This window comes from Amblyomma americanum, chromosome 10 (assembly GCF_052857255.1).
Source record: "Amblyomma americanum isolate KBUSLIRL-KWMA chromosome 10, ASM5285725v1, whole genome shotgun sequence".
Lineage (NCBI taxonomy): Eukaryota > Metazoa > Arthropoda > Arachnida > Ixodida > Ixodidae > Amblyomma > Amblyomma americanum.
This window is the reverse complement of record NC_135506.1, coordinates 6,761,575-6,780,884: the sequence shown is the minus strand read 5'-3', so window position 1 is coordinate 6,780,884 and position 19,310 is coordinate 6,761,575. Positions and strand designations below refer to the sequence as shown.

The 19,310-nt window shown below is 45.5% G+C and overlaps 1 protein-coding gene and 1 long non-coding RNA gene across 2 annotated transcripts; both read left to right on the top strand.

The window, feature by feature from the left end:
- Positions 1-4,616: 4,616 nt before the first annotated feature.
- LOC144107332 (uncharacterized) lies at positions 4,617-8,179 on the top strand. Its single transcript, XM_077640324.1, has 3 exons — positions 4,617-5,166; positions 6,048-6,198; positions 8,054-8,179. The coding sequence occupies exons 1-3, from the start codon at positions 5,064-5,066 to the stop codon at positions 8,145-8,147; spliced, it is 348 nt and encodes a 115-aa protein (XP_077496450.1). The 5' UTR covers positions 4,617-5,063; the 3' UTR covers positions 8,148-8,179.
- Positions 8,180-13,046: 4,867 nt separating this feature from the next.
- On the top strand, positions 13,047-16,456 carry LOC144106883 (uncharacterized). The gene is made up of 3 exons (XR_013309151.1): positions 13,047-13,436; positions 15,116-15,368; positions 16,293-16,456. It is a non-coding gene; the product is annotated as an uncharacterized LOC144106883 (long non-coding RNA).
- Positions 16,457-19,310: the final 2,854 nt, after the last annotated feature.

Below are 19,310 nucleotides of genomic sequence, written 5' to 3'. Positions count from 1 at the left end.
TGGAGGGAGTTTTCCGGAATTAATTTTGCTGAAATGTGTGAATCATCGATGTTTTTATTTTTCGGGGCTAAAGGTTTGGAGTTTTAGGACTATATTACAGGCTTCTTTAGGTGTACACCAGCGTGTAAATTAGAAATTCCGCTAAGGTTTTGGTGTACACGCCTGGAAAACGCTTCCTTGCCTATAACACTATTGTTAGGCCCATCTTAGAGTACGCAGTAATCTTCTGTGATCACTTTACAAAGGAAATACTAATAGCCTAGAAAGAATTAAGAAAAAAAGCAGTAAGGTTTGTATACAACTCATATGGACCCACATCAGTCAGTGACCTCCGTAAAAGAAGCTGCCTACCATCTATTTAGTACAGAAATAATATTTGTCGGCTGAAATTTTTCTCTCAGCTAATTAATAATCATTATAACGTCAAGACCTCCAATATTTTTACCTTTTCATCGGGGTATAAAACTAGGAATCGCCATTATCTTGCAATAACAGCATTACATCCGCTGGCTAATTGTTTTAACTACTTTGGAAGGACCATCACTGACAGGAACACTCTAATTGATTAAGTTGTGATGCACAAGTCATTGCATTTGTTTGAACAGCATTTAAACTGATTGTTTTCAATTAGCTTGTCGTGGTATTCTCTTTGCTGAGCCTGTACGTAAGATTTTGTTTTTTGTGTTGCACGTGCATGTATTTTATGAAGAGCAATATTCCCACCTGCTATGATCTTGTATCAAGATCGCAGTATTCACAAATAAATAAATATAAATTGGCGACAAAAGCAATGCGTGCCTCTTCGTAACATGTTGCTATACATACAAGCGTACTTTTCAATGTTGGCGTCATAACTGCCGCAAGCTTCTTTTTTTTTAACGCATGGAAACGCGAGGACGTGCTATCGATGTTCGCACTGTATACAAGAAAAGCTAACATGTAAAGAGCACATTAATTGTGAAAGGAAGGGCAGAACTAGGACGCGCATACAGCAGAACAGTACTGTTTCAACAACTTCCACCGCATCTTAAACCTCACATTGCAAGAACTCAGATGGAAGAAGAAAAACATATCATTTTCTTGCATCACCAGAACAAGCAACAGGCTAAAAGCCTCGAACTTCCAATCTCCGAAATCTTTCGAAACTGCCACGCTCTGTCCAATCTCCCGCGTCTGTTGAAACTTCCATGTTCAGCTCAAGCTACAAAATCTGTCTAAACTGCAATGTTCTGTTCAATCTCCAAATCTGTCAAAATTGCCGGCTTCTCGCCCCAATGCTCGAGTGCTGTTCTTTTGTCCTTTGTCGCGGAGCACTGCGCCGTACGTCACACACCGAGATGTTCGCAACGAAATGCATTCAAAAGTCAAAGAACAGCGGCCGTGGCGTGCACTAAAAACTCCTCGCAAAATTTTGTAATAAATCCGGATACCGAAAACTTTGACGGTGAAGTTTTTCTCTTTTTTTTTTTTGCTCACCCGAAATATCTCGACCCTGCATATACAGGACTGGATGTGGCCACATGTCTCGTAGCTGGAGTTAACGTGCGTTACAGGAATGTCGGCAGCTGTCCTGCATAATTCAAGAGCTCTGTGAGGCCTCCGATCTACAGCTAATGGGAACTTGTCTGATGACCTGTCTGGCCGCATTGAAGGATCGCTCGTGGAATCAGTGCCTTTAATGCCGTTCATCTATCCCTGATGGAGACATGCGGGCCACGATGAGCGGGGGGGGGGGGGGGGAGGGGGGGGCGCTCCCGGCGACAGACATTTTCTATTCAGACGACATTCCCATTCGGATGTGTTAGATTTAAGGTAACCCGCCAATCGGACAGGAGGCTTTGTTCGAGTGCTGATAGTGGTGCAGCGACGGGTCAGTCAGTCGGAAGAACTTGCGACAAGGGCAGGACTCAGTGACGTAGTGGTGTTTGGGCGTGGCCAAAGCACCCCGTTAGCGGGCGAGGATGATCACCGCAACGCTGGAGTCATTCGGCGCAGACATGACTGAGTGGGCGGACTATCAGGAGTGCGCTCTGCTGTACTTCGCTGCCAACGACGCCGCCGAACAAAAGTGGAAAGCACTGTTCCCGACTACCTACGGGCAGACAACGTATTCACTGCTGCGAACCTTGCTTGCGTCAACGAAGTCTGAGGATGCAACGCTCTCGGCAGTTTTTCTAGCATGCAGCTCCCACTTAAAACCGAAGGTGACCGAAGTCAGATCAAGCTTCAAGTTTTTCTCCAGACGGAGGCAATAAAATGAGTGTCAAAAACTACACTGCCTCACTTTAGAGGCTTGTGAATGACGGCAGTTTGGCACATGCGCGTGAGGGCATGACGAGAGAACAGATTTACGGCGGCATAAATAATACATGAATGCATCCAGGCATGCCTTATGGAAGCCGCAAATTTAACCTTGGAATCCAAACAGTTGGTGACTGCTACTGAAACGGCAAGAAATGATGCAAAGAATGTTGTGCAGGCAAGTAGCACCGGCAAGCCCCCTAAGAAGAGCTGAGGCTCTCAAATTTGGTGCCTGAATTCATTAATGCTTACTCTTCTCAGGTTCAGGTACTATCGCAGAAATGTCCAGGTGCCAATTGCAGAAGCGCGGGATTTAGTCCCCGCTGAGGCAGCCGTATTTCGATGAAGGCGATATGCAATAGACGCCCGTGTGCTGTGCGATGTCCAAACTTAATCCGGAGGCCGCCACTATAGGGCCTCTCTCATAGCCCATATATTGCTCCTGGACGTGAAAGCCCACAATTTACAATTTAATTTCGCATAATTCTTGCATAGTAGAGCATGTGTGGCGTTTTTAGTGATTTAACAAGCTTTTCGACCGCTCTCTTCAGTTTCGAAGTCTGTAATGGGATAAAAATAATTTAAACAGACAAATTTGCGCATGAAGCTACATAAAGATGGTCTTATCTCTGTTTTGAGAGTGTTGGAAGAAATGCACCGCTTGGGCAACAAAATCCTTTGGAATTCCCCGTGAATAACGTAAGTTAAATCTATTGATGACAATTGTGAATATAGCATTCTAGTAGTAATTATCCGGTTCATAGTAAACATGCAGTTCTTTGGATGGTAAATGACGCTGCCACAAACATAATTCTTGAATCGCATTCTGGAGATATTTTGTACTTTGCAGCAGCCAACGAGTTCCTTTGTGATGTTTTCCAGAGGCGAATAAACTTGCACCTGGCTCTACTGAGAACCGCTCGAGTCACCCAGCCACAACATTAGTTTCAAAAATTCTGCGAAGGCATGTGCTAGTCATAAAATGTGGAAAAAGGTTAGCACTGCGCGTCGTGTTGTCGTGTTTGTTCCTGTTTTCCTGTCGTGTCTAATTCGCGCAGTACTAACCTTTTTTTCTGCAATGAACCAACTAGCCCGCAAGAACGTTCTACTTCATAAAATGCGCTTCCCTTTGCGCAGGTTGACCCACATTCAATTTTATTGCTTAGAAGGTTTCTTTGCACATGGTGAGACAACTTCTTTGTCATTCTGGAAAATCTTTCTTCTGCTTTGGAAACACAACTAAATAAAAGTAAAGCGAAATAGTAATTGTTCACTGTAAAAACAAACCGTCATTTTGACGGCCACTTTTTTATCTATTTTGACGAGCCGCCGGCGTCAAACGGGAAAGACGGAGACTTCGCCGTGAACGAGCGGGCGAGGAGAAAGAGACGGAGAGCGCAACACAAAACGAGAAACTCTGTTGGCTGGAGCGTAGGGGTACGTCATGTGAGACGTCGCTCAACGCGCGCTTCCGGCCCCCGCTGTCAAGGAAGGAGTCCGGTTGTCGTGGTTCCCTCTCGCTTTTCTTTGTGCGCGCTGCTTCTGCCCGGGTGTGCGTTCTGATTTTTGCGCCATTTTGCCTTTTTGTGTGCGACGCGTTGGAAGGCCGCGAAGACGCAATCAAGGAACGTATGGGCTGCAGCCGAAAATCAACTGCAGCGGGTAGAGGTAAGTGTTCTGCTTATATGCTTCGTTCGTGCAGTAGGCGTTCTGTGAGGCACATAGCTACGAGGAGCACGCTAGTTCTCACGCGTAATGTATACACGCACCGATGGCCGTGGGCCCGAGATTGCCGTTCAGAGACGTGCTTCTACGTAAAGCGTGAATCGCGGCCTCATGGTTCAGCCACGTGCAGCGATTTTCAGGGGCTGCGTGCGCCCACGTGTAAAAAAAAACTTCCTGTGAGGAACACTGAAGCGTACGAAGAGCATTGGCGCACGTTAATTGAAGAAAGTCGAAGAGAGTCGTTTATAGTATCTCTATCATGCGGGCACATACAATCGCGATCGAGCCTGACTTTCGGTTACGATTACTGCTACGCGGGCCAAGGATCGAAATCGAGTTGGTCGAGCTCTAGCGCGCCATGCGCCTCTGTTTAAATGCAGAACACCTTATGAATGGGCTTAATGGGCACTAAAAATAGTCGTAAAAACCATCTTTTACATTTTCAGTTGTAATTCAGGCCAAGACATGTGCTATGACTACCATGCTGGCCATCTGCAGCTCCCTTGAATTCATGGTGTCGGCACTACTGTCGTAGGTTCGTAAAAGTATTCGTCAATAAAAAGCAGACTACTTTTCGTGCACTGATCAGCTTTTTTCTGTTTTATTTCTTACGCTTTCTCTTTTTTGTTGTTCCTCGCTTCCTGGCACACCGAGCCCCATACGTCGGTGTCCGGTGGCGATGGGGCAGCTCAGTGTTTAGTTCGTGTACTGATAGTGTGCAGTTTCATTCTTGTATAGCATTAAGATATGGGCCTAATTATTTCAGCAATAGTTATTTCCAAATAAATTCTATTCGTTTTTATAGCTTATTGCCTATAAGCCTCAAACAAGGGCCAAAAATTTCTTTCGACTGGCGTATCCATTAGCTGGGAATTATTGAATCAAGTAAATTTGTAGTCTTGTAATTTTATACCGCATTTTCATCCATTTCTGCTGAAATGATACTGTACCCGAGGTGTAGAAAGTGCCTTGATGACAGCAGGATCGTTGGAAGTATGGTTATGATTTATTATTGAGATGCATGTATCTGATCACTGATGTTTTCTCTGGAGTCTAATAACATGTGGCTTGTGAATTCCCAGCATGCAGCTGAAGGGGGGCTGGAAGGACTGCCAACAACTCCGCACCTTGCTGTGATTGGTATGTATTTGTCATTTATAGAACTTTGGCTCAAAACATGGCTTGTACAGTGTATTTTATTATTCTACAATGTAACCTGATTTTGTGTAACTTCACTCTACTTAGTAGGACATATTCAAAACTTAGGAATGAGGCTAGCCCTGGATGAAAGGCTTAATTGCTGCTTCATCTTATGTATGTACAGTTTGTTTAATAATTAAACATGATAACAATGTGCAAGTTTGGCCAGTAGTTTTCCATTCTTATTAGAGTGTACAAAAAATTTGGAACTCAGTAGCAGTACTGTTGATAAGTGGGGAGGGTGGGGCAATCTCCGCACTATAAGGTGATATGCCAGAGTTCATCGAGACTAATGTGCGGCCTTTTGACTTGCCAAAAGCATGACGTTCTGCTAGAAAGCATGAACGAAGCTGAGCTTGGCTTTTCTCATCAATGTCATGGCAGGCTAGGTACAAAATGGAAGGCCTTTGAAAAGTTGCCTCGGTGCTTGCCCAAGTTTCGTTACCTCATCACTATTCCCCATTATTTAAAAAAAAAAAACGAAGTATTCTGTTGACAAAGTTAATTCTTTTTTGTCGTGCAATATTTGTAAAGCTTTTTCCATAAACAAGTTCTGTGTAGTATGTTTACATGAAGCAAGCATCTTCAACAGATATAATTAGTGGCGTGTAAAGCACTGATAAGGGAGGGCATGTTGCATGTGTCTGTCTACTGCCAGGGTACCATAAGGCCTAGCAACAAGACCCAGTATGGCTTTTTACGAGTACATTTGAATTCGGCTTCTCTCAGTGTACACATCGAAGGCCATAGAGTTACTCGAATTATTAGATCACCCCTTTAGTGGGTAGCGTTTGCGTGTGACTAATTTTTTTTCCTTGCAGGATCAAGCATGGGGGACATAAAGAAGATCATCGTTGCAGTGGATTCTACAAGAAGTCTTGAGAAGGCCATGGGCCTCCTCCTTGGTGCCTTCTTTGTGTTCAACGTTGCGTACCCTCCCGACTGCCCCCTCACCATGGAGCTTTTGCAGAGGTAAATGAGTGAATGTGGATGATGCGTTTGATAAGCAATCGGAATCCGAGGCAATAGTGTGAGCAGCAGGCTTCTTTTTCCTGAGGAAAGGCACTCGCCCTCCTTAGCCAGTGCCTGCAAATGATCAGTTCTGCCCTGTTCCCCTGAAATTCTGATGTCGTCACATACATTCCTCTCGTGCATTTCTTCGTTCTCTAACACAGCACCGTGTTGCTTTTTTGGCACACCTGTATGGTGATTTGCCAGTCACAGGCGTCTTTAGAAAGTAGAATGGTAAGATTATTGACATAGTGCTGCTTGCCAGCAGTACATGCTAACAAGCCTTGCACATTGGCTAGCTCTGGCAATTGCGAGATGAAGGCCGGACTTTTAATTTTAAATTGCACCCAGTTCTGGTATTCTGACACTTGCAGAATTGCGGATTTGATCATTGTCATGTGATGAATGCACCAGCCTGGGAGTTTGCATTGCCTAAACTTGGTCACGTGTCCTGTGAGTGCATCTAGATAACACTTTTCAGTGTTTTGCTTATTTTTTTGGTTGGCTACTGCAAGAAAGGGGCTAGAACGAAGAACCAGATAGGACGGGCGACTGTCAATTATTGCTAAATGTAATGTGTGCAGCACTTTTATAAGTACCGACGTCAGGAAAAATAGGAGCGAGGATTAGTGTAAATGCAGTTATTTTAAGTCGCTCTACTATGTATCGTGTCCACTGGCTAATGTCCTAGTGCAACATTACAGTGTGTCTGACTATGGGTTGCGTCCACACATGTGGCAAGTTGCCGGATGCCTCTCTGCACTTTTACAGGCCTCAGGTTCCCTTGTTACCATTGATGCAGTGCTCGCTGTAGCCTGTGTACAATCAGCCCCGAGAAAGTAGAGCTCTCTACCTCACCTTCTGGGCACTCAACAAACCTTTTGCAATGATGAATGTCAGATTTCATTTTGCATTGAAACGGGAGACGTGACACATAGGCAGGACAGCTTCACAGGTACTGTCACAACCATTACATGGCACTTTCCCCTTTCACCTGGTGATCTTTTAGGGGCTGGCAGGGTTATTAGCCCCTTTCAAAAAAAATTATGCTGTGATCCCATATTTGTCCAGAATTGCTCAGTACTTGAAATGGACAGGTGAAAGTGTCATCGTGAAGTCTGCTATGTTGGCACCTGAGAAGTTGGCCGCCCTTTGTGTCAACAGTTGCAGTGTAAAAGAAAAAAAATTAAGACATTCATCATCGTGACAGGTTTGTTGATTGCTCAGAAGATTTCAGGTGTGAAATTCCGCTTATTTGTGGCCAAGGGCACAGAAATTAGAATGAGCATTGTGCAAATGGTAAGATGATGAGGCATGATAATGAGGTTTTTAAATGTATGCATGGTTGCCACATGTGCAATTGCAGCCTATACCTGGACATCAGGGTGTTACATCAATACTGACCTATGTTTGAGGCTGATAGCTGAAAACACTGAAATGCAGCAAAATGCTCTTGCATAGTTATGGTTTCTAGACTCTGTGTATGGTTCCTGTACATGATGAGCACCTATTGTTACTAGAAATACTATACGGTGTGTATGTGCAATTGTGGGCTGTTTTTACGAGTTATAATAATGGTTACATTTAGGTACATCATCTATTGTTAGTGCATGTATATGTAGCTATTTAAGCGCACTACTAGTGTGCTCACATTTGTTGCTACCTGATTTTAATCTCGTCTTTCAATTTCGTAATACTGTGTGTTGCAGAAGGTAGTGCAGTTCACACATTCATGGCATTTCACGCGTGTAGGCAGAGTATGTGATTGGCACAGTTTATGGAGCATGGATTTATTCTATCCTCGTTTTGTTTCCAGGTACCTTGGGCAGAGCAACCCAACGAAAGGGCGCGGCAACGGCAGGGCCTGCGGAATCGCACCAAAGTTGCTGAGCCTGCTGAATGCACTTTAATTTATGAATAAATGTGCAAGTAGAAATGTAAATTTGTTTTTGTTGCATGGTTTATGAGGTACTGCCCACTGCAAGTGACTTTCATGTGGTCAGGTTCACCACACTATATATTGACACAGAATTATGTTGAGACTTGTCGTGTTGGGCCATCATACTGACAACACAGTTGCATTTCATGTTGACAAGCCAAATTTTGGATTGGTTAAAAGCATAGTCATTTCAAAATTACAGCCTGCTATTACCTTGATGGCCAAATGCTGTACTGACAGTTATAGATAATTTCAAATTTGCAAAAAGTCTTGAAGTCATAAAAACAGTTTTAAAATTGACAGCTTGCCATCGCAGACAATCAGTGGTATAATTACAGTTTGGCTATATTTTCAAATCGATAAAAATGACATCGAAGTCAGGAAAAAACATTGTCATTTAGAAATGACATCTTGCTGTAACTGCTACGGTCAAATGCTACCAAATTGACTGTCTGACTGTATTTCACATTGACAAGAAAAACATCAAAATGATAGAAAAACTGTCATTTAGAAATGATGTTCTGCTGTCACTTTGATGGTCAAATGTCATCAAATTGACGGTTCAGTTGTATTTCAGATTGACAAGAAAGACGTCAAAATGATGGAAAAACTGTCATTTAGAAATGATGTTCTGCCGTCATTTTGATGGTCAAATGTAATCAAATTGACGGTTCAGTTGTATTTCAGATTGACAAGAAAAACATCAAAATGATGAAAAAGCACCGTCATTTTAAAATGACGGGGTGCCATCATTTTAACGGTCAAATGCTTGGAAATAGAGCTGCCAAGGTATTTCCCGTCATTTTGACGGATTTTTTTTTACAGTGAATTGGTTTAGCGTCCAGACGCAACACATGGGTTATGATGGAAGCCGTCGTGAAGGTCTCCGGATTAATTTAGACCGCCTGGTGTTCTTTAACGTGCACTCGCATCGCACAGTACACGGGTGTATTTCTATTTCGCCTCCCTTAATATACGACCGCCAATCCCTGGATTGCACTCGCGACCTTGGGAACAGCAGCCGAACGCCAAAGCCACTAAGACACAGCGGCGGGAAAGCGAGTGGCCTCATACTTAAGCCGTCTAAAGCACGGAGCACAGCTTGCTTCTCTACACTTGAGAAAACATATCTAGTCATTACTTTGATAACAGCCAGCCTAATAATCGATCATGTTGGAAAGAGGCACAGACTCTAGTAATCACCTTTCAAAACAGAAAAAACGATTCACTTATGTCTATATAGTAAAGTATTCACGACCCAGCACCGCTTCACTAACCCATTCCAGTTAAAGACATGTACCAAAATATGTGAGACGTTTTAAAAATAAAAATAAAAACTAGAGGCAATGGGCTTTGCTGAATATGCACATTAGTGTTTTGGACAATACGGTCCGCCTGTATGCGCGCTCTTTACCGTAAATAAATGTAGTACTTTAACTTTTCGGCATTATTTCTTGCTATTTATCTTTTCAGCAAAGGTGCTTTTAATATCCACTCGCACTCCGGTAAGCTGCCATCACCTTGCCTAATCAGTATTTCTGAGTCGTTTTTAGCGAACATCAAAGCAATATTCCCTACGTAATTTTCCCCTGTAATAGTGAGCGCTGTTTAAAAAAATGAAGGAAGGGAGGAGGGGAAAATGGAAGCGTAGGATGGAATGACTAAATAGACTCGTTACTGTCTGCATGAGCGAAGAGTAAAGAATCGTGGCAATATCTTCTACTGCGCACCTTATGGTAACTGAATGTGATGGAAAATATGAGCTCGTAGTTTAATCTTTTCTTCGCTCCATATTCGCCGGAGTAGTGGAAAGTTGGCCCCTGAACTGAAACTCATATACTTGAAGGGGCTGATGCACCCGTGAATGAACAAAAGATACATACTAAAATGAACGCTGCCAATGGCCTGGAAGCAGATAATCGCCCCAGAGACGCGAGAAACGAAGACAGAAAACACTATCACAATCGCTTTGCGAGATGGCCAAATTTGGACTACCTATGAAGCTCGCGAAGGGCAAAAATCTTTCCGTGCTTAGAACAAGCATAAGATAATCTTTGTAATCACAAGCATAAGATAATAATTGATTACGTGTCCTTCTAATGCAATTCGCCAACTGCGTGGTGTGGGGTATTCGTGCAAGGTCTTCATTTAACCCACTGATCCAACGTTCTTCCGTGGTTTATGTAGCGTGGCCGGCTGCCGGCTCGAGTATACGTTTTTTTTCTTTATAACGATTCTCAACGGAACTACCCTCTCGACCAATCAGGATTTTCTAGTAGCAACGACGCCGACGCCTGGTTTTTCGCTGCACATGACCTTTAACGCTATTGTGTTAAAACTGAGAGAAAAATGTGTCAATATGTCGTAGCTAAAGATTTATGGATTCAAGCAGGGAGCGTGCACATCAGAAAACAGCGCGTGTTTGTTTTTCCTCTCCTTTTGACAGGACAATCGACATGGCAGCTGGAGCTCGGAAAGGTCATTCAATAAAGTTCAAACGACCTTTCCCGCCCACAAAGCATGCCATAGCAGTGTCGACACAAAATGAAATGAACAAATGAACAAGTCAACAGCCGAAATTTGATTAGACTCTTGTTCAGTTTTTTTTTATTTTGTCAAGAAACCCATTTTCCTTTCTTTTCGCTGCCCCATGTAATCTGCCGCTCGATTCTTGTCCAGTCCCCCAGTCTGGGTATGAGTCATGTTTTGTAAGGCCAACAACAACAGTGTGCCGTGTATAAAAGCATTCAAGCGCCTTCTTTCATATGACTGCCTAAGTGGTCACATATGCGCCATTAACAAAATTAATAAAAGCCAAGCGCGCTTCCGTGCGCAGAGCACTGCTTTTCATCACGTGTAATGAGTATACCACATCAGTTTAACAGGTCGATCAACCAGCCCACTTTAAGACTTCTTGCCCTCGAACGCTTATTTACTCCTGTGAGGGCGTAAACTGAAAAAGAGACGAGGAACAACTCTTTATTCTTGTGTAGAAGAATATAGGTGCTAGAATGTTTAGCGAAATAAGTATGAAAATAACCAAACCCATCACATTAAGCATAGCTGAAGGCAAGTGTAAAATCAGTGGTTTTGGAGTGAAAAGCTTCACTACGCCAGATAAAGCAGTCATCGTGTACGCCGGAGAATGACCTTGAACAACCTTCAGCCCAACTACGTTTATCCCTTCCTTAAAGGGGCTCTGAAACGCCTTCCGAGGAGAGCACATTAACTCACTTAATCACTGCACTGTGTTGCCATGAAAACCAGAGCCAAATAATACTCTTCTACACGCAGCAGACGACCCACAATCACGCGTCAAAGTTGGCGAGCCCTTCCCGGCGACTTTTTCATGCTCGCACCCTCCTCCGTCCACCGCATCTGCGTAGACAAGATGAGAGGTGGCCATTGGTTAGATTCTTTCAGACATCAGGCAGCTACCGTGCTTATCTCCGGCGAGTCGGGAAGCTCCACTCCCAGAGGGGGGTCGGCGAAGGAGCGCCTACCTTCCAGCGTGCAAAAAGTGACGAGAGGAGAGGGAAAGGCGCGAAGACGTTGAAATTCAAATTTTAACTACAGATAACAGATAACTCAGCTTCTGCAAAGCGTATTTAAAAAATCCTTGCTGGACACTATTCGTGAAGCGGCGTGCTTCAATATTCCAGGCATGCCGCAACTTTATAAGAGCCCCCTTCACAGCCCCTTTAAGGCGCGGTTCGGGTGACCACCGATATATGTGAGACAGTTACTGCGCCATTTCCTTTCCTCAAAACCAATTTTCAGAACCAATCCAATTTTCTTCGAAAGCAAAGGAAAGGTGCACAACTGGCCCCCTGGAACAATGGACACCTCAGTCGTGCTTTAAGCTACGTGGCGTTAGTGACAGTTGTGCGCTGCAGGCGTTGGCATTCACAACGTTGTAGCAGAAACGCAGCACAGAAGCTACAGCCCATCGTTGTTGTTTGTGTTTATGGGTGTTAGCGTTGACAACGTTCTAGACTCCCATGATTTTGAGGCAAGGAAGGCGCATAACTGGTTCACTGGAACAGTGGACGCCGCAATCGCGCTTTGAGGCACGTGGCGGTGGGGGAGAGAGAGATGTGGGCTGCGTGCATTAAGCGCTGACAACGTTGTGGCAGACACAGATACTGCGCCATTTCCTTTCCCCCAATATATTATATTATATATTGGGGGAAAGGAAATATAATATATTGGGGGGAAAGGAAATGACGCAGTATCTGTGTCACATATCGGTGGACACCTGAACCGCACCGAAGGGATAAAGGAGGGAGTGAAAGAAGAAAGGAAGAAAGAGGTGCCGTAGTGGAGGGCTCCGGAATAATTTCGACCACCTGAGGATCTTTAACGGGCACTGACATCGCAAAGCCCACGGGTGCCTTAGCGTTTCGCCTCCACTTGGCCACCGCGGCGGGCACAAATGACATGAGACCAACAAATGGTACATTCGATTCATCGAACATGCTTTCGTTTTAATTTAATGTTAAGTCCGCTTTCAAGGGTCTTCGATCGCAGCGCCGCTAGAAACGGGTGGACCACCACGCTATTCGAGTGGAACGTTAAAGTTGATTCCTTTTACTGCAGTCGTGGTATAAAGTGCATTTAGGTGTAGCATACTGCCGTAGTAACAGTAGCAGTGACAGCAACAGATGGGCAATGATAACATTGAAGTAAATTCTCAGGCTAAAGATGATGAAAGTCGCTGAAACGCATAAAATTTCTGCACCGCATATTGGTGAAGAAATTGATGGCACGGCAATTGTTGATGTAAAGAAAGCTCACCACAATAAAAATAAACCTGATCAATTACTCACGGTTGGAACCACTGTCGCGAGCTGTCAGAATGCCCGGACAAACACGCGTGTATTGAGGAGCCAGAAGAATAAGAGGACGTCGACGGAACGCACATTCACTTCTATCACGCATCCGGGAGTGTTTGTTCTCGTTCGCTGCTGCGCAGTGGCATATGCGCGCTATTAAGGTTTAACCTCAGCGGGCGTTTTTCGGTCGAGAATACTTCGGCGTCGCAATTTGCGCAAATCCTGGCCGCAAGGCAAGCAATTGCACCTCAAGTTTCTTTCTGCGCTATACAACAGCACTGAGCTTACAGTATACCTTCCGAAGGAGAAATTAAGGGAGAAGAAACATGGCGAGTGGAATCCTCATACCGAGTGTGTTGTTATTATTCAGCGCATTTGCCCTGAACATAAGCGTTTCGGTAACGACATCGGTCCACGAGAAAAAGGTAGGTGATACCATGGACAGACCAGTAAGTCTTTTTTCCGCAGCCTGTTTTATTTGCATCGTTCGTTCTCTGCAATGCGCGTTCACTCATCTATACCTCTCTGTGCTGGTACACTAGGAAGAAGAGTGGCGAAAACTTCTTTGTCCCAGCAAGCGAGTGCTCCGTCACTTCATTAGAGAAAGATCGGCCATAGCGGAGATCTGAGTATAACTAGTGCTTTTGTCCACTATAGAGATGACATTTGCAGAACTTGTTATTGGGCTAGTTGTTTCACAACCCCTTCTAAGAGGGCGACTGTGCAAATTTAGACAGCATACAAATATTGTACCTGCCTTGGCTGCCTCGTATTCAGTGTTAGTCTATTTTGTTTTCGCAATTTGCGCATAGGATCTCGTTGTAAAATCACTGCTACACCTGTGTGGGAGGAGCTATATGCAGCCTCTATCAAGACATCCACGTAAGGAGACGCAGTATCATAATAGCAGAAATATTCTATAAAAGATGCGATTCGTTGTTTGTGTCTAAACACTGCGTCGGCGAGATCTCGGCTGCTCTGTCTCCCATTCAGCATGCCAGAGGACTTATAAAATTCGCAATGAACGTCCATTTCTCATGCCTTATTTCATGTTTCGTACATGTCCTTGTGATGTGCAGTACATACCACTACTCATACTTACCACCACTCATACTTACCAGTCACTTCCCTCTCTCTCCAACTGTTTTAAATGTTCATGAAAATGACTAAAAGAATTTTAAGATGAACTGGTCAAACTGAGCTAGCCTTTAAGGCAGTAAGGTGCAAAGAGCGAATTTTCATACTTCGAATACCTTTTGACGTAAACGCACTTGCGAATACTCTTTGACATTTGAGTGCACTTGTTAGAATGTACTCCGCCCATTCTTCGAAAACCGTTACACAGTCATTGGAATTTCTTTGTATATACTTGCTGAATTCTTTCACAGTTTCGTGCTCAACTGCTTTTTGTTAATTCAGATAACCTTAAACGCCAGTCATTAAAAGCTCAGCGAAACCAGAAAGAAGCACACAATTCACTACAGTGCGGGTGCTACGAGTTCCTTTTTGCACTTGCGTGCGTCTTTTCTCGTATGTTTCTGCTCTTGCGCTAAGTTTTTCGCGATCGAAATAATCAACTTGCCCGTAACAAGTATCTGAACTAAATAGTCGCATACAACTCAAGAACAAAGTGGCAAATGCCCCTCAAATGAGGCCTTCTGTACAGTCAATGGCACCGATGAATTGCGGCAGAACGTTATGTGGGCGGATAAGATTAAGAAGTTTGCGGGCATAGGGTGGGCGCAGCTGGCAAAGGACAGGGCTAATTGGAGAGACATGGGAGAGGCATTTGTCTTGCAGTGGGCGTAGTCAGGCCGATGATGATGGTTATGGCGATGATGATGAATATCTTTGCAGCTGCCAGCTCCCTGCTATGTCACGTAAACAGACACGAGGGGTTTAACCGACGTCATTACACTCGGCTGACACCACTGGCCGGAGGGCCTCCCTTTGAGGGACATTTGCCCCTTCGTTCCTGAGCTCTGTCGGACGACAGTACTTGAATAATGAAACAAAAAAAAAATCTTGAGATCAGTTACGCTGGACAATGCTTGAATGGCAGTCACGGACTGTACTGAGGAGTATTTCGGGTTTTGCTTTTTAGGAATCTAAAGTGGGGCATCCTTGCGACGGCAATGAGGAATGCGGCGACGGCATGTGCTGTGTGCGTTACTACCCCGACAACGGAACAGTGTGCGGAGATCTGGGCGAGCTTAATGCTACGTGCTCGGACACCCAACTTAAAGAACACACAACTGTTCCACCCGTGCCTTCCTGCAGGGCGGACGAGGACGCCACCGAGAAGCAAAAGCCAACCTACACGCACCCTTATGACAAACATTGCCCCTGTAAAAAGCGTACGTATACATACCGCAAAGTTTATGAGAACCTGTAGAATGTCTTAGCAGTCGCTTATTATTCATCATTTAACAAGGATTCACTATATTTTCTTTTCGTGCAAGTAAGCCGCAGCATAAAGACTGGTGGCTGGCAGAGAAACGCACATTATTGTAGATGCACACGCACAGAGTGTAGACTGATGACTGCCTTTGGATACATGTACGCGTTATAGCGCACAATCTTCTGGTTCATGGTTAGCGACAAGTTTGTTGTTTAGCAAGCAAGCGGAGGGCTGCGAAGCGTCGAACAAAACGCGTCTCATGAAAGCAGATGCGCTTTTTTTTTTCGGACCGGGAAAAAGCCCCATCACCATCATCAGCCTGACCACACCCACTGCAAGACAAAGACCTCTACAATATCTCACCAGTTCACCCTGTAAAACGGCAAGCTAACAAAGACAGCATAACGGCCGCTAATTCCAGCGCTGACTGGCACTCTATTAACGCTCCACATGTTGAGCGCTATATTAACCACTCATTGCAGGTAAACTTATGGTCAGAAAGTAATTAGGTTTATCGATGATCAGTGAGGCTTCCGCTGCAGCTTTGCTGAAAGCGGAGACATGCAGTGCACGCTGCTTGTAGGTAGCTCGATATGAGAGCAAAGGCAACACAGTATGCTCGAGACAATCTAGATAACACAATGTTGTCTAAATTTATGTTTTAAGGTGTCGAACTTCCGTAAACTGGCAAACTGATTTTCATAGTGCTGCCTAGAAGAAGAATTCGTACCACTGTCTGACGAATTCTGCCTGACGAAAAAACACTGTCGCATAAGCGACCGATCTGGGCGACGGAAAACGTTCCCGTGCGTGCATACTCTCATTTATGACAACGAAAAACTATCAGAGAAATTAAAAACTGTTTTCTCATTTATTTCAGACCTTACGTGCAAAGTTTCTTCGTCTCGGACACTTGGAGATAGTGCCACAAAAGATAACGTCCCGATCGGTAAATGCGAAAAGAGCCAAAATGATGCTACAGTTAGGAAATAAAAAAGCTATCCAAACTTGCCGGAAAGAGTGAACTTTTTGGGCATCTTCTGTACGGAGTTGAAAATAAACCTATGAAACTGTCCACCTGTGCAAGGTCCAATCTCAAATTTTTCTAACATTCAGAGAACTCGAATGCAACGGACACGCAAATGGAGCCACACACCAGGTATGCGAACGACCTCATTAAACGTCATAGCTCATACACAGCAGCAGTCGGATGCATTTGTTACTCATGTGATACGAGACTTGCACAGGCGCAAGCTAATAAAAAAGCGCGAGAGTAGAATCATTAGAGCACGCAAAAAAGATTAAACTTGGCCTGCGTTTATATTTCGCAATAGGAAGTAATTGTATGCAGCCTGTTATTTGAACTCAAATATCAGCGTCAAACTAAACTCGAAAGAATAACTGCAACGCTAGCACAGAAACTGGAAAATGTTAGTTGTTTCAAAAGAAATACAGGGGAAGATCATTAACACTTCCACGCAACTGTATCCGCGCCATCGAATTGAATATTAATTGCATTATAATTGAGTCCTCTTTAAAAAAAAATTTTTTTATTGCCGTTTTCGTTTCAGTTGTATAGTTCGCGTTTCATCTAACGCTGACAGCACTTGAGCACATACTCCTGTGCCGCACATTGAGGTACCTCATGCTGATGGTGTTGTGCCAGCCACATTGTCGCATGTTCAGGGGACCCGCTTTTCAGCCAACGACAGCCGCAAGACACTAATGGCGTATTCCATTCGACTATGCGGAGCAAGTTTTCTGGCTCCGTGAAACCAAAGAGCGTGTTTCAATCGGTGATTCTGATCCAGATTCTGCTTTCGGATTGCACCACAACGGCGTAGTCCCTAGTCTCCCTAGAGATCTTGCTCCATCGCGGATTCGGAGAGCTACTGCGGGTCGCCGACTGGAATACGTCATAGCAAGTGAGACTCTCCTGGCTCGCATCGCTCGCGGGTTCAGCTATGTAGGTCCGGGCTCGAAGGACTCTTGTGGAATTAGGAGCTAGGACAAGCCGGTGGGCTTAGTAGTGAGTATGGTATAAAATACGTTTATTCTACATACTCACTGCTTATGACAAAGCGCGCCAAAACGAGAATCACCCAAAGGCACTCCCCCTTCGGCTTGTTACACATGATGGCTAGATCTGCCACACTGTACGAGTAACAGCGCGAAAGACGATACACAAAATAATAGGCACAAGACAACACAGCGGCCCAACCTATATATCGTTAGGTGGGGAATCTGACTACTTTAGTAGTGTCCAATGAAGGGCGGGACACTTCTTTAGACCCCGTCCACACGAAGCGTTGCCAGCCACACCTCCTCAGTTGGAGAGGAAGAAGGACGGAAGAGGTCACCCACCTCGGAAGATAGGGGAGGTTGTCGCCATACTGTTGAGGGTCACCATTATTTCGGCAACAGATCCCTCGCCCTCTCAAGAGGATTTCTTCACCTTGCGGCTGCGGTCTCTATCCAGAGGAACAAGGATACAATGTTAGTAGTGCGCCTCGGGGGCCACACCACCGTGCCTACTTCGTTGTCCATTGCCGCCGTGGCGGTTAGCACATTGCGGTCAGTCCTTGAGTCCACACGCGGTAATTACGCGACTTGGCAGGGATTGGCGCCGCGCTATCTTGCCGCGTCCGCCTTCACAACACAAAACAGCATCATCGTATTCCTCTCGTAGCCAAGGGCTCGCCAACCTCAACAACCAGCACTTGTTTGCATAACGCATCTAAAGCCGATGCTGATGGGCCCGAAAAGGGCTAGGTAAAAGATACGCTAAAGCAGGCTGCGAATTCTAGGCAAGTGCAGCTTTCCGGCCTGCCAGTGCGAACATCAAAGACTGTTCAATTTTTAGACGCACTCCAGCTGCATTCGCCTGCTCTCCAGAAAATCAGCATGGTCCTACCGAAGCCAAGTGGCCATGTGACGCAACATACATGCGGCAATGTGTTTGAGTTGGAGTGAATGGCCCCGGCCCGTTCAGGGGCCCCGGGCATGAGACGGGCCGCACTCACGAACACGAAACATGTTTTGTTTTTTTCTTGCACGAGGGGCATACGACGTCTAGCACACGACAACGGAGGAACTCAACAGGGGAAGCGAGCGTCCCATTCGGAGCGCGGAAACAGCGTCTGTCGCGATTGGGGACGGAGGCACCACTGTCGCGACGAGAGCTGGGTCAGCTGGCGGCGGGCGTCGGTGGGTAGCGGGACGACGGTTGGCAGGGTGAAACCGAGCTGTGCTTGGGTAGGGTCAGATTTATGGTTCGGGAGGGGGGGGGGGGGGGGGTTCGGTGGGGGGGGGGGGGGGGGAAGGGGGCAGTGGGGTCGTTGGAACAGTCGCTCCATCAGGTGAGAAATTTTACATACGACAACCACGCCGAACCCCATTTTTTTTTCGCGCAAAAAAGTCGAGGTTCGAATGGTTCGAATAGGACGCCCCCACCCCCCCCTCCTTTTACCCCTTCCAAGAGTGACCCATAAATCCGTCCATGCGATTGAGACCCGGGCCTTGATGTGTACTGCCGTACTTGGCAAGCTGGCCTCAACGCCGAGCTCGAAACAGAAGTGTGCCCGCACAGCAACACACGTCCGTGTTTGCACCGACGTTGCTGTTGTTGTTGTTGGCCTCTGTTGAAATGGCGCATACCCACGACGGAGGATGGTCCAGCGCTCCCGCGCTCGGGCTCGCACCAAATCGCACCGCACGCTGCGCGAGCCCGAGTCCAGCTGCGCCAATTCCGCCAATTTCGCAGTCCGGCTGCGCCAACTTCGGCGCACATCCACCACCCAGTTTCTTTGCCGTTACTCACCAGGCTCAGCGCAGGGCGCGCGCTCACCCGTGATCGCGAGCCAACACGCGTAGCCAGTTGTTTTGGGCGTGCGAAAAG

What these genes read in the sequence shown, in the direction of transcription:
- LOC144107332 (XM_077640324.1), top strand. Translation starts at nt 5,064, where the DNA reads ATGTTTTCTCTGGAGTCTAATAACATGTGGCTTGTGAATTCCCAGCAT. An exon ending in TCCGCACCTTGCTGTGATTG is followed by an intron (nt 5,167 to 6,047) that starts GTATGTATTTGT and finishes TTTTCCTTGCAG; the next exon opens with GATCAAGCATGGGGGACATA. An exon ending in ACCATGGAGCTTTTGCAGAG is followed by an intron (nt 6,199 to 8,053) that starts GTAAATGAGTGA and finishes TTTTGTTTCCAG; the next exon opens with GTACCTTGGGCAGAGCAACC.